The sequence below is a fragment of the Schistocerca nitens genome, chromosome 5, assembly GCF_023898315.1.
Source record: "Schistocerca nitens isolate TAMUIC-IGC-003100 chromosome 5, iqSchNite1.1, whole genome shotgun sequence".
NCBI lineage: Eukaryota > Metazoa > Arthropoda > Insecta > Orthoptera > Acrididae > Schistocerca > Schistocerca nitens.
The window spans coordinates 455,983,177-456,006,066 of NC_064618.1; the positions used below are offsets into that span (position 1 = coordinate 455,983,177).

The 22,890-nt window shown below is 36.9% G+C and overlaps 1 protein-coding gene across 1 annotated transcript in view; it reads left to right on the forward strand.

Annotated features, from left to right (window-relative positions):
- LOC126260008 (adenylate cyclase type 2-like) overlaps positions 1-22,890 on the forward strand; it is a 516,154-nt gene that overhangs the window by 454,787 nt on the left and 38,477 nt on the right. The window contains exon 16 of the mRNA XM_049957168.1: positions 873-1,016. Coding sequence (XP_049813125.1) covers positions 873-1,016 — 144 coding nt within the window. The remainder of the gene's footprint in view (positions 1-872; positions 1,017-22,890) is intronic.

A 22,890-nucleotide genomic window follows, 5' to 3' on the forward strand; every position in this document is an offset into this window, starting at 1 on the left:
ATTATACTCCTCTTCAAGTAATAATTCAATGATAACTTCATCCACATTCTGTCCTTACCAAGATCCTGTATTCCCTGTGTTCCAATCACAACAGGAAACACTTCAGGATGACTCTGCAATGAATGTTGCTTTTGGACAGCATTTAGTGTATACTTTTCAAACTATTTGTGAGGCTAAATGTTACGTAAACTGTTCAGGGTGCCTTCATGTACCATACACAGCTCAGCACAGAAGTTACTTTTATGGCTCTTATGACTCCTGGACACTCCACATTATAATGTCTGAAATAAACTAGATGAAACTTACCATTGTGTGAAGCTCTCATTACAATACAGCATTTATTAGTAATGTCACTAGAGATGTAATAAGTCTGCTTATCCTTACAAAATAATTTATGGCTCATCTCTGTGGAACATATTATAATGTTTCACTTCTTTATTAGTATGATGTCCCAGTGCAACAACTACCATTTTGATCACTGTTGTAAGATACACCTAATGGAGTAATGTCTATAAAAATTAACCCCATCACTGACAGAGATTTTAGTTGAGCATTTTTCAGATTTATGGTCAGAAATGAAATTACAAAAATCCAGCTTTCTTACCAACAACAAAAGGAACTCCTGCTGACTGCCATTAGCTATTCTGGTTTACACATTTTGGACAGTGTACTCACAAACAGATGTTTCCTTCATAATTTTACTCCTTTTCCCACTTTCCATCATCTTTGAACGTTTGTCCAATCATTGTGGAAATACCTTCCATATGCACAAAAGTCTGAGAGTGCTAAAAGTTAAATAACTTCATTTGCCATTTCATTTTAGTTTAAGAATGTATTTAAATCTCTCAAAATAAATATTTTGTGTGTTTCAGCACATCACAGAAACATGTGCACTTGTGTTGCTGATGAGTTTTCTTTTCCTGAGAATGCATTTTCAGCTCAAACTTCTTATTGGATGCCTCATAACAGGTGCATACGGTTGTGTCATCTGGGTACTGCAACCATCAGTATTTCAAGTACGTAGAGTTGTGTGCTTTTGTTGAATAAGTATATCAGATAATATTAAAACATCTCTTTCATTAGTACACAGTTACAAATATAAACAATCACTTACTTACCAGTAGTGTTAAGGTACCTGAATGGTTGTAGAATGTTCTAATAAAGGTAATCATAAGAATATAATGATATTTTGGTAATGAAAATATGGCTGTCAACAGCTGACCAATGAAAACATGCAACAGGAAATCATACTAGCACCAACTTTTGAGCTCTTGCTCTTTCCCCAGCAAAAATGCACATACAACCATGCAGACACCCAAACCACACACTTATGACTGCAGCAAGATGGACTGTTGATTATCTGTTATTGAGAGAAATAGTTGCTTGGGCAGATGGGAGTGCGAAGGGGGAGGGAAGGACACATAGGCAAAGAGGTGGTAGTGGGATATTGTGAGGCAGGTCTTTCAACAGGTGACTCAGTGGCTGCACAGTAAGGCAAAATGAGTTCAGAGGGTGGAGCATACAAGAAAAACAGTGGATGGGGGGATGAAAAGAGAGGAAAGTGGAGTTGAAAAGGGAGACAAGGATCAGAGAGGGAAAGGCAGAGGATGGAAAAGGGCAGACAGGCAGAGAGAGAGAGAGAGAGAGAGAGAGAGAGAGATGGAGGAGGGTTAGAGACAAAAAGATAATGCCCAGATAGGAGGGTGGGGGGGGGGGCGGGGGGAGTGAGGTGGAAGAAGGCAGTACATGATCTGGGTGAAGAAGGAGTGGTGTGTACAAGTTATTTGTGCTGTGATGTACACCATTTGCAGCAACTGGATGGTTAAGTTTGCGATTTGCTATGGTTTGGCAGTGGCCTTTCATGTGAGAAAACAATTTTGATGCTTGTCATGCACACATTGTATGATGTACTGTAATTGCAGCATTGGTGATGGATCATATGGCTGCTTCACTCATGGGTCTGCCTTTTATAGGGTAGGGCAGAGTGTTTCAGTGGATCATTTTGTTTCAGTTTATTTGTTGAGCTGCAACCATGCAGAGAAGTGTTTGGACAATCCATATCTACTTTGTTATATCTGTGGACGTTTTATGATCACCACACAGAGACGGAACATAACCTCATTTATTAAATGTATTTATTTTGCTTGTTTTGGAGGGGAATGGGGGAAGGGATCGGGGATCAGGGTAAATAATGGGCCTCTCATACTGTGTGTAGCATTTGGATTGTGGAGTTAAGAAAATGGCGATAGGAAACTTAAAGTCCCTTAGTCTTGGAGTTCCAATGGTGTGCTGTTCAACAAAGAACCACCTTGATGACTGCTACTTCTGCATTTTCAGAGTAAAAGACTTCAACACAAAAATCAAGATGAGAATTATTTATCCTGATTTGGAGTCTGCTAGAAGACTGTGCCACATGGTGCTTATGTTCCTGTAGCTATACCTCCTAATAACCTTAAGATACTGCTTTCCGAATTAAATTGTACATCAGATGAGCCTTCTGAAGATTCTGGTTGGGCATATATACAAGACATGCCCCAACATTTCCCATGACTTGAACTATATGATTTGGGCACAGATTTAAATGTCCCAAAGGATATTCAGCACTTCTAGCTTCAAGGCTGAAAGAAAAGAACTTACTACACTCCGGGAACAAGTGTAGCATTTTACACATACAGAGAGAGAAATAAAGACATGGAACAGCGTTTTAGGCAAGGAGACTCTTTAGTATACTGCACTGACATTCCAAACATAATGAACAAGTTAGGAGCATATTACAAGACAGATGACTGGAGGCTCTTCAGTGACTCAACTAATAGAAGTTAAAAACGCATGTTACTACATAACAGCAACATTCTAGAATCATTTTCAATGCAATAGGGTCTGCAGCTGTGAAGAATTTTTTGAAAGATTTCATGATGCCTTCAGCTACCATTCTCTTTATTTCAAGTATGAGTGTACAATTTTTCAACTAATTTATGGATGATTTTTAGTAGTAAATCATGTTGTGAATGTTGTTGCTCCTATGACTCCATGTTATGCTCATAAAATAAATGTGCGATGTTTATGCTATTTTTGGAGCATTTTACTTTTGAGCTGTTGTTGCAACAACTGCTTGAAGGTAATGTGCTCCGAAAATAGTGTAAAACATCTTGGGTTTATTTTATGAGGTTAACATGGAGTCATAGGAGCAACAACATTCACGGCATAATTTACTACTAAACTATGTAAACACTTGAAAATGGCCTAAGGCTGAAATTGTACAACCATACATGAAATAAAGACAACGGCAGCTGAAGGCATCATGAAATCTTTCAAAAAATTCTAGCGTCAGACTCAGTCAATCATTCTGTCCATCTCAAATCCTTGATCTGCTACTTGAAAAAGTAAATTACAACAAACATCAATGGATAATCTTCAGTGTTTTCAAAGTTCTCTTTATGTTGTAAGGACAACAACAGGGTTTTACCAGCTGTCCATGTTATTTCTGTGAATGGGACAGCCAAGATAGAAAGAACCATTGAACAACATGAGAATAGCCTCTAAGAAAAACCATTGATTCTAGGATCCAACAATATCATTGGTAAAACATTAGCTGATCCTCAGAAAATTCTAGTACCCTTGCATATTAAATTGGGACTAATGAAGTGATTTACATTGGAGAAAAAAATGTTTTAAATACCTCACCAACAAGTTTCCTGTGCTCGCAGAAACAAAAATGAAAGTGGTATATTTTTAGGTCTGCAGACCATGTAACTAACTAAAGATAAAAGTTTTGAAAAATGTATGACTCCTCAAGAAAAGAAAGCTTGGATTGGTTTCAAAGAAATTGTTCAGAAGTTCTTGGGAAATACGGATTCAAACTATGTGGAATATATGAACAGCATACTGGAAAAATATAAAGCCTTAGATACAAAATAAGTCTGATGGTACAATTCCCTCACTCACAACTAGATAAGCTTCTAGAAAACCTCATGACAGTTAGTGAAGAACTGAGGGAGAGATCTCTCCAAGACATTAAAGAAATGGAAAGGAGGTATGCGTTGTAGTAAGTCTAAAGGCTAATGTTTTTCAATTATTTTTTGTGCATTAATTTCTGTCCCTTGTATGAAAATAGTGCAATAGAATAAACATTTAATTCTTGTTTAGTACATTATACTGGTCTTATTACAACTTACACAAAATGTGGAACTGCAACTTTAAAGCATGATGTAAAATTCTGTATTAAGCGCAATTTTTAAGAATCCTGATGTGATACATGAAAATAGATTTCTGTTATGCTGATCATACATTTTCAAAACACAAAATAAGCTGCTGGATTTCAAAATGGTCCCAAAATTTTGTTGTTGTTGCCCACTGAAAGTGATTGTATTTGAGTACCTGTGTGGTTGTGTGTGTGAAGGTGTGTGCTTTTGTCAGAGAAAGAACAAGAGTTAAAAAGCTAGTGTGAATACTGTTTCTGCTGAATGCTTCTATGTGCCACACATCACTCAGCTATAGATGAGTTAGTAAGTTAGTTGATTAGTTAGTTACACATTCCATAGGTCATTTGACCAATTCTTTACAAAATGATGTGGAATGACTCATTTTATATGTAAATGTTAACATTAATGAACACATTATTATTATTATGATTAGTTTTTAAGTAGAAATTCATCAATGGAGAAGGAGGAGTTGTCCAGGAAAATTAATTTTAAATTAGATTGACAATTTACACTATCAGGCATTTTATGTTATTGGGAAAATTGTCAAAAAAAATTTTTTGCTGTATGTTGAACTCCTCTCTGAACCACTGACAGTTTTAACAATGGCTAATATGCCATTTTTCCCTCTAGTGTTGTATGTATGTACATCACTGTTCTTCTCAAGTTGAGATGGATTGTTTATGACAAATTTCATTAGTGAAAATATGTACTGTGGTGGCACAGTTAAAATTCCTAGCTCCTTTAAGAGGTGTCTACATGATTTCTGTGGGTGAACATTACTTATTATTCTTACTGCTACTGTTTGGCAATCAATGCTTTCTTTCTAAGTCATGAGATACCCCAGAAAATTATTCTGTGCAGTGTCACTGACTGGAACTATGTAAAAAATGTCAGATGATTGATATGTTTGTTTCCAAGTTAGCAACTATATGAAGAGCAAAGACAGCTGAACTTAATTGTTTGATAAGCTAAGTAATAAGCATATTCTAGTTGAAGTTTTGATCAATACGTGCAGCCAAAAATTTGCAGCATTCTACCCTACTTACTGACTCCTGCTAAGGTTTTACATGAATCGTTCGTACAATACTATCTGTTTTAGAGTACTGAATGTGGTTGTTTTTTCAAAATGTAGGGAGAGTCCATTTTCAGAGAAGCACTTAATAATTCTTGGGAAAATACTCTTTTATTGCTTTCTCTATAAAGGGATTTATTATAACACTATTATCGTCAGCAAAAAGTACAAAAATTGCTTGTTGAATGTTAAGTGGAAGGTCATTCACATATATAAGGAATAGGAGTGGACCGTAAACTGAACCCTTTGTGATTTTACTCCAGTCACTAAAATTTTCTAACTTTCCAACATTGTCTGAATTATTCAGTACAACCTTTTGCATTCTGTTTGTCACATATGACTCCAAACAGCTGTGTGTAAAGCCATCAGTTCAATAAAAGAATATCATTATTCATAAATATATCATGATCAATTGTGTACAAGGCCTTGGGGAGATCACAAAAAATAGCAACTGGCAATATGTTATTCTTTAAGGCTTGTATTATTTGATGAGTGAGTGTATAAATAGCATACTCAGCAAGTGTGCAGTTACTCTTTAATTTTTCAAATATTTTGGGATAAGATGGCAATAAGAAAATTGGATGATAATTGTTTAATAATTGTATTAATTTCAGTGAAGAATGTTGGTGCTACATCTAGTTGCTTAAAGTTTTGTGGAATGACATTTTTAATATATTCTCTTGCGTCTTCAACTGAACCATTTAATCCTATATTTGCTGCTACATTTAGAAAGTGATTGTTAAAAGTACTTCCAATTTATGAATTATATGTCACAACACTGTCATTTAGTTTGGCTGTTATGTATTCTCGTACATTGACTGGCTGTCCTGTCTCCCGTTTGACAATGTCCCATATAATTTGCTACTTATTAATGTGCATTATTTATTTCTGTTACAACATCCATACTTTTGAACATTATAATGACTTTCCTTAAAATACTACAGTACTTTTTCGTAGTATGCTAGCAATGTAAGATCTTGACTTTCCCTGGCCTTTATATTAATTTCCCTCTTCCTGTTCCCCTAGTTATCCACGGCTTACTTGTGTTTTAATGGATCTTTTGGATAATTTTTTAGGAAAGCAACTTTCAAATGTTGCACAGATTTACAATGGAATAAACTGAATCTGACATATCCAAATAAAAAGTGAGGGTCATCTTGTTAGCAATCCACAAATACTTGCAGACACATTAAACAAACATTTTTTTAAGTGTAACAGAAAAAATAGATTTACAAAGCTCCATGAACCAAGCCATCAATCTCCTAAAAGCCAGTGTACCTACATCAGTACAACACATGAAGGTAACAACAGCCACTGTTCAAGAAATTGAAAGAGTCATTAAATCCCTGAAAAGTAAAAACTCTACTGGAATTGACAATATTTCTAACAAATTACTTGTATGGCTGCAGCAGTATTTTAATAAAGTCCTTTGCCACATTGTCGATGCATCACTTAGCAAGAAATAGTTCCTGAGAGGCTTAAGTTTGCAGTTGTAAAACCACTGTATAAGAAGGGAGATAAGGAGGATGCTGCTAACTATCAGCCAATATCACTACTGACAAGTTTTTCAATTGTTTTAGAGAAAATAATGCATACCAGCATAGTTAAGCATCTCAGGGAATAAAATATCCTCAGTGAAAGTCAGTTTGTATTTCAGAAAGGTTTGTCAACGGAAGATGCAATATTCGCATTTGCTGGCAAAGTCTTGGAATCTATCAACAAAAAAAACTGAAAGTGGCTGGGATTTTTTGCGGTCTAACAAAAGTGTTTCAGTGACCAGATTCTTTTATAATTAGGCTGCACATCTTGGTATAAGTGGTCCATGGCCTGACTCATACCTATCAAACAGGAAACAGAAAGTTGTAGTGGATAGTCAAAATGGAATCCCATTATCTTCAGAATGGCATACCATCACATGTGGAGTGCCCCAAGGCTCACTTCTAGGCCCTCTATTTTTTATTATCTTTATAAATGATCTGCCTCTCTGCACGGAATATTGTAGATTCACCATTTTTGCTGATGATACTACACTACTTATTGATAATTCAGTAGATAAACCTGAGGAAATGCCAAATAAGGTTCAGTTCCACACAACATTCAAAGATGAAGAAACAGTAGTAAAAATAGGTGAGCAGGTGATAACCAGGGTGGATACCTCAAAATACCTAGGCTTGCTGATTGACAGCAAACGGAACTGGTCAAACCACGTACTGGACCTATACAAAAGACTGAGTTTAGCAACTTACACATTACACATTGTTCCATCTTATAGAAGTATGGAAACCATAAAGTTAGCCTATTATAGTTGTTTTCATGCCATTTTGGCATATGGAATTATATTTTGGGGAAATCACTGGCTAAAGAGTACTGTGTGCACAAAAAAGAGCCATAAGGACCTATGTGTGGATTCCATCCTAGAGCCACATGCAGGAACCTTTTTAAGAAACTTGGAATTATTACCTCCACTGTGCAATATATACTCTCTTTGATGTGCTTCATAATGAAAGAAAAATCCATTTTTAAACTGAATAGTGAGTATGATAGACATGAGATGAGAAGAATACATGATATCCACTACGAACAGGCAATTCTAAGTATGAACAGCAAGGAGTCCATTTCACTGGCTGTAAGATTTTTAATGCCTTTCCTTCAAGAAATAAGTGTTTTGTAGAAGAAGAGCTCTTGTTTTAAAAAAAAGTTTAAGGCAGTTATATGACAGAAGAGTTCCTGAACTACAGTGTGTAGCATTTCTTGTGTTGTTAACTGCAAATGTATGCTCAAATCTGCATTTGTAATCCTGACTATTCTTTATTGTAAACACACATTTTGCAATATTTATTTTCTGTAACACTTATTATTTTGTAATATTTATTTATATCTCAAAACTGATCTTCTGTATTAGAACCTAAGTTACTGTTTGCTGTAATTTGAAATCATTTTGTTTTGTTTTTATATACTACCATAGATTTCTGACACGTTCCATGTCCTGTGATACTGTCACAACATGGATCACCGGAACGATAAATAAATAAATCTATATGTACCTCATCCCATACCACCCCTTTCAGCTTACTCTTAAAACATTGTATCCTGTTCTCATCAATAATCCTCGCTGTTTCTGTTCTGTTCAGAAATGCTACACACTGTAGTTCAGGAACTGCTCCAGGTTGTAAGGTGCAAAACTGTTTATTTCCAATATTTGTGCATCATGACCAGACAGTCCACAGGCGAATGGGTACACATTAATTGCTTCAGCCTGAGCACTGTCTATAAAAATGTTATCAATCAGTGTCCTACTGTTTTGCAGTGCATGAGTAGATGGAAACGTCTAAATTATAACTCTAGTTTGGAAAATCCAGGATGGAATGTAACAATACCAGAGATGGAAAGTTGCTACTCACCGTATAGCGGAGATGCTGAGTCCCGAATCTTTTTGTTGTGCCTATTGCGACTCAGCATCTCCGCTATATGGTGAGTAGCAACTTTCTTTCTCTGGTATTATAGCTCTAGTTCGTTTTTTCTGTCTGTGTCCTAAGAAATCTACACGGAAATCTCCACAAACTACTAACTGTTTCTTCTTGTCTGACAGGTAGCTCAATACTGCATGTAAGTTTCTCATAAACAGCTGAAAGTTTCCTAGAGGGGATATGTGGACTGTTACAATTATCAAAGAAGTATTCTGAAGTAACAGCTCACAAGTACATGCTTATAGGTTCTGACACTCAATCTGTTTATTTCAATATTTGTGACTTTGTGTCCAACTTTTACATATGTCAAAAGTCCTCCTTTTTTCAAGTTAATCTTCATAAAAATGATGCAAGTATATAATCCTTGATATTAAACCTCTTCATCCCTGTCATTACATGGTGTTGAGAGAGGCAAAGAACATCTATCTCTTCAGAATTTTCAGCATCTCCATGGCAAACAATAAGCTCATCTATCTCATTTTACAACTCTTGAATGTTCCGATGTAACAAATTAATTTTATTTTTCTGGAGACTGTTACAAATATTATGGTCTTGCACTGCTTTAATTTCTTTCAGTACTCTCTGTCTGTAACTTGACTCTAGCATAAAAAAATCTGCCCATTTGATTACAGTAACCACAGGGATTTTGTCTTGTGTGCTTGTGGACCCCCTTACACTTTCTGCAAGGTGCTCAGCTAATGCTGATGGAGGCCATGATCAGTGTATGGTGTGACTGGTTGTCCTTCCTTCATTTTATGTGCAAACTAGCTTACTGTCCATTGCTTCGCTTGTGTAGATTGTGTGGCTTGTGGAGATTTTTTTTGTTTAATCAAATTTTTTACGTTGTTCGCAAATTGCAACACCTTCTAAGCTTTTCACACTAATTAAGCCCACATAATCATGGTCTTTTCCAAATGTACTCCCAACCACAAATTGATTCTCTAGCTGGAGTCCAAGGTTTTTGTTAATCATACCTTTTGTGTTCTTGTAGAGATATTTCCATAGCAACTTTCATCCCCTAACAAACATTTCTTTATATCTAGCCAAGAAGTGAAATACTAGTTTTCATACATTTAGCTGTAAAACTGTTCTAATGTAACAAAATACTTTCTTAAAAATTTTCGTCCCCTATTGCACTTCATTAGGGGATGAATTCTCCGAAACACTGAAAGACATATATATTTTTTTAAATTTCTAAACCAAGAAATCAGACAACACTTTTCATAGATGTAGCCTTAAAAATCCTTTAGTAGTTCTTTAGTAATTATTTATTTTTTAAAAAAAACTTTCACCCACTATTTTACCCCCTTAGTGTTTGAATTTCCAAAAATGCTGAAACATATATTTTTTTTATTTTCTGAGTGAGAAAACAAATACTAGTTTTTGTAGTTCTAGCTCCAAAATTCCTGTAATAGTGACGTACTTTCAAAAAGCCTTTCATACTGTATTTCATCCCCTTAGCAATGGAATTTCAGATGATCTCTTCTTAAACAATGCCTACAGTATAAGATCCACATCCTCTTCATCTTCAAGTTCTTAGCAAATTTTGTCTGGGTGATGCTGAATTTCAAAAAAGTGAAAAATGTATTTTTTCATCTCTAACCAAGATGCCAAACACCAATTTTCAAAGATTTAGCTTTAAAAATGCTTATGTGTGGAATTTCCATAAACAGTGACGTGTATGTATTATTTCTAACAGAGAAGCCAAATACAAATTTTCATAGATTTAGCTTCAGAAATGCTTGCACAATGAAATATTTCCGTAAAAACTTTCATCCACCATTTCACCCCCATAGGGGTTGAATTTCCAAAGACACTGAAACACATATTTTTATATTAATATAGAGCATGAACAAGTAGGGTCCCAACACACTTCCCTGGGACACATCCGAAGTTATTTCTACATCTGATGACAATGCACCAAACCAAGATAACATGCAGCATCCTTCCTGCCAAAAAATCCTCAATCTAGTCGCAAATTTCACTTGATACCCCATATGATCATACTTTTTGACAATAAGTGTAGGTGTGGTGCTGAGTCAGGAGGTCAAGAAATACTGCATATAGCCAACTTCTTTGGTCCAAAACTTTCAGTATGTCATATTAGAAAAGTTTGAGTTGGGTTTCACGTGATCAAAATAGTTTTTTGTTTGTTGGATCTTTGATAGATTATTGTTAGAAGAGGGATTAACGCAGCCACAAATTGAATATAGAATGTGATATGAAATCCATCTCAGGCCCTGGAACTTTGTTCAGTTTTAACAGTTTCACCTGTTTCTCAACATCACTGACACTAATACTTATTTCACTCATCTTTTCAGTGGTACAAATATTAAATTGGGGCAGTTCACCTGCATTTCTCTTTGTAAAGAAACAGTTGAAAAAGGAGTTAAGTATGTTAGTTTTTGCTTTGCTACCATCAATTTCAGTTTCTGTCTCATTTGCTAGGGACTAGACACTAACTTTGGTGCAGTAACAGCCTTTACTTTCAACCAGAATTTCTTTAGGTTTTGTGAAAGATCATTTGATAATATTCTGCTATGGTACTCACTAAAGGCTTCACGCTTTGCTCTCATAACAGCCAGCCTCATTTCATTCAGTGTCTCACTATCTATAGCCCTAAGCTTTGTTTTACACCTATTATGCAGTAATCTCTGTTTCTTTAGAAATTCCTTTTCAGTGATTGTATTCCATGGATGGCTCCTCCTATTATCAGCTGTCCTACTGGGTACATATCTATCCAGTTGCATGGTCAATTATTCTTGTAAACTTGAGCCATAGTTCCTCTAAGTGCTCCTGCCCTGTGCTGAAAATTTCAAGTTCCTCAATGTGGTATGACACTGCCACTTTTTTATCTCCTTTACTGAACATATATATATCTTTCTGCTTGTTTTAGTTTCCTTTGTACTTTGGTAATCATTCTTGCCACAACCACAACACGGTCACTGATGTCAGTTTCGATGTAGACATCTTCAAAGAGGTCAGGTCTATTTGTTGCCATTAAATCCAATATATTCCCATCATGAATGTAGTTTCAAACTATCTGTCCTATGTAGTTTTCAGAGAAGGCATTTATTAATGTTTCCTCACTAAAAAAAACTATAATTTTCCCAATTGATTGTTGAATGATTAAAGTCTTCACCGATGATTACAGTACGATCGGGGGACTTGCAAGTCAACTGAAGTTTTCTCTAAAGTTTGCAGTTACATCAGGAGATGAGTCTGGTGGACGACAGAAGGATCCAGTTATCATTTTATGCCCACACCTGATATTGAGTCTTGCCCAAACAATCTCACATGCAGCTTCAATTTCTATCTCAGTGGATTTGAGTTTCTTATCCACTGTGAAATATTCACCACCTTCATTTCCTATTCACTTATCCTTTTGATATACACTTAAATTTTTCCCAAAAAAGTCACTGCTATCAATTTCAGATTCCAGTCAGCTTTCTGTACTTAATATTATGTGAGTTTCATTGATTTTCAGGGGCACTTCAAACTCTGGCACTTTGTTGTGAGTGCTTCAGCAGTTTACCATTAGGATTTTAATACCCTCACCTGTGGGAAGCATTTCTTTCAGATCTTACGCTGATACTTCAGGGTTTCCTATAGCTAACGTTATCTGGATTGGATGGAGAGTCACCCAATTCAAAAGACCATTGTGTGCACCACACACATTCAGGTACATGATAGGAGCCTCTGATGTGTAGTGTGCACCTGACCCATTTAGGGGGGCCCTACAGATCACAACCCTATGGCACAAGTCCAGGGAGTCACAGCCTAGCCTGTCACAAAACCTTCAAAGTCTCTGGTTCGGCCCTTCATTCAACTCAGAACCAAAGGGCAAATGATCAGTTTTGGGGACAATGTCACAAATTGTAAGCTTCACCGAAACACTATATGCAGGTCTGGTCTTCTCAACCTTGTCTGCCAGTCGCTGGAATGACCCAAGTATGACCTCAGAGCCCAGACAACAGGTGTCATTTGTTCCAACATGCTCCACAGTCTGCAGTATCCACAGGAATGGATAGTACTTGAGATACTCTTATTACCAGTATCACAGGTACATGACTATCGGGAGCTTTTCCAACACAATGATTCACAGCAGCTGCCAATTGTTATTTTCTTTGTGATGAATGGTGATTGCTCAAGGAGTAGTAATAGAAGTCAGTGAGAATGTGTTTTCTATACACACTGCAATCCAGGAATGCTCTGTTTCTTCTCTTAACTAGCACATTGAGGAAAGGTAGCTGTCCATGATTTTAAAGTTCCATCGTGTATTTTATGTTAGCATAGATAGTTTAAATGTTCCAAAACTCTTCAGATATTTTGGCCATATGACCAAACTACAAAATGTCATCAAAATATTCATAGCAACATATTAGCTTGAACTAAATGGATTCTAGTATATTTGCTTCTAGTTCCAGGTATAGATATGTTATGACAGGCAATCGCCACACTATTAGTTTGTTCATAACATTTTCGATCAATTAGGAAGCAAGCTGGTCTAGGAACATGCCGTAATAATTCAGTGAAAATAACTGTCTTATTTTCTGCAATTCCTTCTGAGGTTTCATAAAATAAGGTTCTCATAAAGAGAAAAACCATGTTGAAACTGATCATAATATCCAAATCCCAGAGTCATAATTGACTAGGATGGTATGCAAATTGAGCAGAGTTGCAAGAGTTGCAAATGTTTTGTTTCCACTTTCCCACATTTCAGGTATTTTGTCAGCTGATAGACTCCTATGGAATCATGGCATCCAATCAATGTATTTGGCTGCCATCAACAAAAATGAAAAGCCTTCTTTGTGATGTTAAAGATGATCTACACTGACAAAATTTGAGAGTGTGCCACTTTCCAAGCAAATGTGATATGTCTGTTAGAACAGTCAAGGAGAGGCACAACGAACAACTGTGAAACATTGAACAAAAACATCTTGCACAGCACTTGATGCTGAGCTATGCCTAAAATATAACATGAAATGAAATACAATGAGAACACTAACATGGTGTAAATGCCAAGTCTGTGGGACATTGTAATGAAAAAGTCTACTGAAATAAAGATGTTGGAAGACTTTATAAACTGTAATTGAGGTTTCAACTTAAGTAAGGCTTGGAATTTAACATTATGTTAGATCTCGCTGCCCGTGGAAAACACAGAGGGACTGTGTTTCACATATTAATGGTGTGGGCTCGAAAAACAAATGGTCTTCAGAAGGTATATCTTTCACATTGTGGTTGAGGCTCAGGAAATAAGTAGACATAATAACACAGCTCACAGCACCTGAGGAATATCACTGGATGGTCAATGAAATATCAGGCAGAAAAATGAAATATCATGCATAAAAATGAAATCAGTCACTCAGCTGTACACCCAAAGGCACAACATTAAGAATGCCAGCATTTGTGCTGTAACCCTATAGTGTGAGCATGGGTAATCAAATAGAGTATGAATACAAGTGCCTCCACAGTCAGCCTAGAGAGGTCACCATACAACCTGGACAGATGATGCTGCAAGATATAAGTCGATATAAGCCCAGCCCACTGGGCTCTCGGCATCACTTATGCTTATTTGCTTATTGTATTCTCACATATGAGACTGAATATTGATGTGTTCTATAGTTATGAGACTTCGTACTGTTCTATACTGCATTCAGTGTTATTGTGAAGCTCTTCATGTGGAAGCAGAATAAAATTTGGTTGGTGTTACTTCTAATATTGTGTCTGTACAGTGTTACAACAATTTACATGTAGTGATTGCTGGTAAATCCTCATCAGGATAACTTAACAAGAATGAAAATCTCGGTTCTATATATGAGTCCTGTGTTTTTACTACTCATTATATTGGACAGTTTCCAGCCTCTGGCCGGGTCTGTATGGAACATATGCCTCTCCATCATCTTCTGTCTTGCCACCTTGGTCCAGTCTTTTCCTTTCTTCTGAACGCATTCTTCTACTCCTTTCAGGCATCGATCTCTTGTTCTCTCCTCCTCTATTGGTTCCACCTCTTTGGTCCTCTCATTTCTTAACCTGCCTATCTTTGTCACTCCAATACTGTTTCTCAAGAATTTCATCTCACTGGCTTGTACTTTGCTTTTCTCTCTTCCTTTCATAACCCAGGTTTCTGATCCATATGTCAGGATTGGGACATAGTATGACCGGTATATAAGCTTTTTACTGATTTGGGATACATCCTTGCTCCATATCAGGCTTCTGACACACTTCTGGAATGCTTCTGCTTTTCTCCCCTGCCCATTTATTTCTCTGTCGTTTTTTCCATCTTTCTGTATCAGGCTTCCTAGGTACTTGAAATTCTCCACTCTCATCAGTTGTTCCTCACCAATTGTTATTTCAGTTGTTCCTATCTCCTTCTTTCTTGTTGTGATAATCATCTCACTCTTACTTATACTAAATTTCATCCCATATTCTTGTACTGTTCGTTCCCATACATCCAACTGCTCTTGTACTTCCCCCTCCTTATACCCCCATATCATCAGATCATCTGCAAACACCACAGCTTTCATCTTCCTTTCACCAATTACTTGTGCTACTGTACTCATTATATCATCCATCACTACAATGAAGAGTAATGGTGAAAGTGCACTTCCCTGCCTCAAGCCATTCTTCTGTTCAATCCAAGCTGATCTCTCTCCTCCCACTTTCACACAGCTCACACTTCCATGGTACATTTCCCTTATCCTCCAAATAATCTGCTTCGCAACTCCTCTGTTCTCAAGGGCTTTCCACACTTTGCTTCTACATACACTACCATAAGTTTTTTTTGATATCCAGGAAGGTCATTAGTAGATCTATTCCATATTCATAGTGCTGTTCCTGCAGTTGTCTTACAGCAAAAATTAGCCACCGTGGACCTTCCTGTTCTGAAGCCATGTTGCTCTTCTCCCATTCTTCCTTCTAATTTTGCCTGAATTCATGCTTCCAAAATTTTCTCAAATATCTTTGCACAATGACGCATCAATCGTTCTTGCACTCTTTTCTATTTCCCTTCTTAAAGATCGGGACAATTATTCACTTCTTCCAGTCTTCTGGGATCATCTTCTGTATCCACACAATTTCTATTACTCGATAAAGCCATTGTATCCCCACCTCTCCTGCTGCTCTCACCATCTCTACTCTTAGCTCATCCACACCGGGTGACTTCCCTCCCTTCATCTTGCCCAATGCCTCTTCCACTTCTCTCCATGTAAGGTCTTTTTCTATTTGCTGTTCCTCCTCTTTTTTCTCCTTGGCTTGTTCCTCCTCATCCAGGTCCCCATTCGGGTTCAGGAGTTCTTCAAAATACTCCTTCCACATATTCATGAGTTCCTCTTTATTCTCTACATATTTTCCAATTTTGTTCACCATTCGAGCATAATCTGCCTTGCCATTCTTCCTCTTACTTTTAACCGTCCCTTTTTTGAACCCTCTCTATCCTGTCCATCATTCTGGTCAACTGTTCCATCCACTTACTTCTTTCCTCTGCCACCACTCTTTTTGCTTCTTTCTTTCATGCCTGATACTCTTCCCTTGTCTCTACTGTTCTCTTCTGGAACCATACCCTAAAGACTCTATTCTTCTTTTGTACTATATCTTTTGTTTTATCATTCCACCAGGGTGTTTCTTTCCATCTCTTTTTGTTGCTTATCCTCCCACATATTGCTTCCACTGCACTTACTAATGTTCCCTTGAATCTACCCCAAACCTCTTCTACCATTTTTTGTTCATCCTCTGGGATGCTTTCCTTTACTACCTGTAGATACTGTAACCTGCTTTCTTCCTCCTTCAACTTCCACACCCTTATACGTCTTTCCTGATTTTCAGTACCTTTATTTTCCTTAGTCCCTCTTAAGTTCATTAACAGCAAACGGTGGTCACTTTCCAAGACCTCTGATGGTAATACCTTAATGTCAGTGATGTTCCTATTCATCTCACTATCGTACAGGAAGTAGTCAACTATCAACTTCCTCTTTAAGTCTACCAACTCCCTTTTCTTGAACCAAGAGTTCCCAACCAGCAAGTCATTCCTTTGACAGAACTCCAATAGTGTTTCATCTTCCTCATTTCGGCAGCCCCAACCCTCTGGCCCAAGCACACTTTTGCAGCCTTGTCTATCTCTTCCAAAGTGTGCGTTTAAATCCCCCATTACTATCATATTCTTCCTTCCCATCTGCTTCTGCATTTCCTCTTCAAACTCTTGCTTCTCCTCAGAAGTGCAACCCACCTGCAGCACATACACTTGTATTACCTCTATGGTCATCCCCTTGAGTGATATTTTGGTCTTCATCATCCTATCACTTATTCTCTTCACTTCCTCTTTTAATCCATTCCGACTCTGTTTCTCCTTCCTCCTCATTTCCACTCCAGTACAGTTGGTAGCCTTTCCTCAGTTCTCTCCCTCCTTCCCCTTTCCAGCTCGGTTCAGCTAACACCAATAGGTCTAACTTCCTTCTTTCCATCATGTCTACCATCTCCTCCACCTTTCCAGTCAATGTTTGTATATTTAATGTTCCAAATCTTAGTCCTTGTTTATAGCCAGTTCATTGTTGATTAAATCTGTCCTTTCCAAGGCCCATTCTATTTTTGAAAGCAGAAATCATAGTCCACTACTGGCTTGCTGGCCTATCATAGCTTCACCAGAGCCCCGTTAGCCGTCACTTTTCAGGGTTCCTGTAGGACCTTCACAGCTACTGTAGCAGTCCCGGGGCATACACAGTCCCCAATGTACCTCGCTCCTACAGGCAATCCCCTACTTCATGCCATTGCCCATCCCCCATGACTTGGGCCAGGGGTTGGACTTGTGGGAGACTGTTTTTTTACTACTACATGTATTAGTGTGTTTTTTACTACTACATGCCCTTATCTCATTCCATTTAACTGCAACACGCAATAACTTCTACTGTATCAAGAATTTCTGTTTTCTTCAGAGATACAAATAAAGATGATAGTCAAGGTAAAGGAAAATATAAGAGAGAGGACAGTTCAGGCTAATATGATGCCATTGGTCTGTGCCCCATGTCACCAGAGCATTCGCAGGATTTTGCAAAGATAGGTTCATGATCCCTCATACCTGCACATCTGTATTATTTAAGAAAATTATTAGATCAATATGAATACCAGTTTCACCATAATAATTTTTCACTTTGGACATGTTAGGCAAGATAATAAATAACATGTATATTGCATATGTTTGATCTGTGTATACTAAAAGAGTTGCAGTCTACATCTGATGTCTCCTTGCTGTATTCTTCTTAATGGCCTCCATTCAGCCTTCCTGTTTAGACATCAGAACTTGATGAAAGAACTTCACTTCAAGTGCAATAAAACAACTTATTTGTTTATTTTGTTGAATTAAGAGTGATCACAGACATCAGTACTTCCATCATTTCTGCACACTGAAATCCTTTCTACAACAAAAGTTGTGAAAACAGCTTGGACCCTACCAATATAATTAGTCATTCAGGTGATATGGATGTGAGATCTCCTTTGGTAATTCCAGTAAGCGAGTAATGATCCACGATTTCTTTTGCAGTTGGCTGACAACTTCTTATTTGACGTTCCAATGAACTGTTGACATTTATGCACTTTACGGCAATGTAACCTGCCAGATATTTCAATGAATGCAGTGCCACATCTTCATTGGAACATTTTGAACAGTTGAAATTAGCCTTTAGCAGCAAGCAGTCTTCACCTCTATCTAGAGCATTATTATAACACAAATCACCAGTTAAATTGGTGTCTAGTTTGATATGTAACTTGAATCAAAAGAAGATTTTAAAAGAAGATTTTCACTGTCTTCATTGGTCTCTTCTGCTAAAGTACTCACATTATGACCACTTTCTCCAAAGCATACATTTATTTGAAGAGACAGAAGAATCCTTCATCCTGGCATTCAACAGCCCAAAAAATGGATGAAACAATCTGAGTGTAGCTCAACATTTTAAAAAAGGCAACAAAATTAATTAAAGCTGGGGAAGAATTGATTCAAGCCTTTGATGAAGTATCTGTTCTTACTTTTGATTAAACAGACATTGACAGTCACACAAGTAATCATGTAATACTTCAGATGATAATGGTGCATGGTTCATTTGAGACATGGAAGCAGCCAATATATTATTGCCTACAATGTCAAAATGTTTAACAAGCTCTTGGAAATAATAAAAAAACAGCACTGGAACGAGGAAGACTATTAAGAGATTAAACAGACATAGATAGTCAAATAAGTTACGCCTGCTCATGTGATACTTCGGATGATAATGGTGCATGGTTCATTTGTGACATGGAAGCAGCCAATATATTATTGCCTACAATGTCAAAATGATTAACAAGCTCTTGTAAATAAAGAAAAAAAGTACTGGAATGAGAGAGACTATGCATTGTAGCTATTACTTGACCCAAAAATTTGAACATATGGAAACTTTCAGCTTGTTCTACCCACACATAAAACATGTTTTGCAACCTCTGGAGATCACGGCAGGATACTATGGGTATTTGGTAAGGTGTCTGTTGCTGCAATTGCTAAGGAACTGTTACTAGATGAAAAACTTGCTTTACTTGATTTCATAAACACGACAAAAGATATGATCACAAGGGCTATCTTTCAACTGTGATATGCATTTCAGAAGTATATTTGAATATAACTGGAGGTTTGTACCAAATGTCACAATGGCTACACAAAACAAAACAATGGAAAATCCAGGATGAAATAATGACAATATTATGAAAAGGATAATTGCAAAATTTTATCTACATGACAATGTGGCATGAGGTCCAATTCAGAATGAACACGTTTCACAGCATAAATTTTTGAAGACCTGATGATGGCTGCAAAGTCCGTCGAAACTGGTTGTTTCTGAATAAATAAATATTTATGTGATCTTGGCTTTAGAAAGTTTTTACCAAGTAAAACAGATCACTTCTTATACTTTCTCAACATGAGAAAATTCAATTGATTTAACAATGGTTGAAAACCTTGCTCCACAGAACACTTAATGAGCATTGAAATATCCTGATGTGAAAAGTTGTGACAAAATAGCCTTTATGTCCTTCCTAACAGTCTCATGTTTCATTTTAGAGACTTCTGTAAGATACAATATAGCCAGTAGTTGTTTCCTGAGATCCTCATTTTATTTCTCTCCCACTAATATGACTGAATCCTGAATAGATTCAATACTAACTACTGGTCAAGTTTTTCACACAGATTTTGTATACAAGTGATACTCTCTTTGTGTGGCAACTTACTGTTAAAGATAAATCGTAATCATGTGCTTATGATTTATTGATCCATCTTTAAGCATTTTTCATGCAATTGATGTCATCATTCCACATACATTATGATGATGATGATGATGAAGTCCCATACTCCGTGACGGAGCGTAAGGGAACGATGCGGGTGACCCGCACCGCCGTACTAGGCAAGGTCCTAGTGGAGGTGGTTTGCCATTGCCTTCCTCCGACCATAATGGGAATGAATGATGATGATGAAGACGACACAACAACACCCAGTCATCTCGAGGCAGGAAAAATCCCTGACCCCGCCGGGAATCGAACCCGGGGCCCCGTGCTCGGGAAGCGAGAACACTACCGCGAGACCACGAGCAGCGGACTAATAATTACAAAATAAGTCATACATTTTTAACATTCTGAATGAGTAAATATGTTTTATACCGCACATGTTTAGTAGTCATTAAACATAAATGAATCATGCAGAATGACAAAAGGAGATACTGTATGTGTAACACAATACACATGCTAAGAAAAACATTTTAACACATCTAAATGAGACAGGCTTAATACATGTTAACCATTGGGGAAAATGCATTCTGTAAATAAAGCACAATAGCATGGTACAATAACATTTTCAGAAGAACTTATGTAATAGGGTGGTCATGTCATACAGCAGTTAACTATTGAGTAAAAATACATTATGTAAATAAAGCACAACCGCATGACACAATAACATTTTCAGAAGTGCTCATGTAATATGGTGGTCATGTCATACAGCAGTTTTAATAGAATATATCATTTTTATTACATACTTTAAATTCTTCTATTGTATAGAATGCTTTTTGTCCAAGTCACCTTTTTGCAATATTTTTGAAGACATTCAGTGATACACTGAGTGCTGTAGGTGGTAGCATGGTAAATAATTGTATCCCTGTGTATGTGTAACTGTTTTGGGTTTTTTTAAGCCTAGTAACTGGGATGACCATCATCTGCCTTTGGCGTGTGTCATGGCTATGTACAGACTCACAGAGTTTATAGCTTTCTTGGTTTTCCTTTATATGCACTAAGCAACTGAGAATAAAGAGTGATGTAAGTGTCAGTATTTTTAACTCTATGAAATAGTCTCTACATGATACAAGGTTTCTCACTCCAGCAATACACCAAATGGCCTTTTTCTGCCAAAGAAAAATTCTTTTTGCCCCAGAGGTGTTGCCCCATTACAGCACTGCATACGTGAGGTGGCTATGAAAACAGACATAATAGGCATTTAGCAGTAGCTCTTCCATCACACAAGTCCTGAGCTTAGTTAGCAGATAGGTGACTCGGGATAACTTTTTGCATACATAATTGGAGTGAGTTTCCCAGGTTAATTTTGGGTCCAGATGAATGCCAAGAAGCTTAACTGAGGAACTACAGTTGTCATTGTTATATAGGCTGAATAGAATATTTACAGTTTTAGAGTAGTTAATTTGTATTTAATTTGCTCTGAACCATCCACTGGATATTCTGAGTTGTTCTGCACTTTTGTGCTTGAGTATGTCCAAGGCCCTATCTACTGTAAGAAAGGTGGTGCTGTCTGCATATAGTATGGACTTACAAGGCATCATATTGGACAAATCATTTACATAAATTATGAAAAGCAAGGGTCCAAGCATGGACCCTTGTGGCACACCTCGTGTTACACCCAGTGTGTTTGATTTGTTTCTGTTAAAATGTACTATTTGTTTTCTCTCACTCAGATAAGACGTAATCAGAGATAGTACTTTGCCTTCAAAACCATACGAGCAAAGCTTATTTAAAAGAATTCTGTGGTTGACAGAATCAAAAGCTTCACTTAGATCTACAAGTGTGGCATTTACAGAAAGTTTGGATTTGAATGCAGACAAAGTGAAAGAAATAATATTTTCCACTGAATCCATATTGAGAATCACTAAGGAGGTTGTTGGCAGATAGATGCCTATGGATTTGGAGTTGCATGCAATGCTCTATTACTTTAGATAGAATGGGTATAAGAGAAATTGGTCAATAATTACTTGGACATGACTTGTCTCCTTTTTTGTGTAGTTGTGTGACCACTGTCATTTTTAAACGTGTTGGGAAACAATCACTAGTAAACATCCAATTTACAACTACACAGAGTGGAAATGCAATTATATCACCTATTTTTTAATTACAAAATTAGAAAGACCATAAATGTCTTCTGCTCTTGAACTTCTTAATTTTGCAATTGATCTCATGATATCACTTAACTGGACCTCTTTCCATTCACATGTAGGAGAAATGTGTTCCAAATGTTGTAGGAAAGATACAGCTTCCTTTAGGTCCTGTTGACATTTATTATTTGACTCAGCTGCAGCAGAGGAACTTATGTCACAAGCATTAACGAAATAGGCATTGAATTCGTCTAGTGTGATATTCACATTACAGTCATCACTTTTACAGTTCTTACTTCCCCCCAGTTCAGTCTTTACAACATTCCATGCAGCTTTACATTTGTTGTCAGAATTATTAATCTAATTGTCATTTGCCTCACACTTTGCTAACCTGATTTCTGATCTGTATTTACTCTTTAACTTAATATAACTAGCTTTGTCTGCATCATGATTTTTATATTTATCATAATAAATCATAAACAATGCTCTAAGCCTCTACAGAGTGGGTGTGAACCACTTGGGTGTAGAGTCATGTTTTCTGGTTGTTGCCGTATGTCTTTTCAGAACTTTTGGACAACAGGTCTTAAAAATGTCTGCGAGTATATTGATAAAAACTGTAAATGCATCCTCAACACTTTCACTATCAAGTAGGATGTCATTCCATCTAAACATCTGCAACTGTGTCCTGTAGTTGTCAATATTTTGATCATACAGTAGCCTGATATGCTTTGCTTTGGGGCAGTTAGATATAGGTTTATTGATTTTTAATT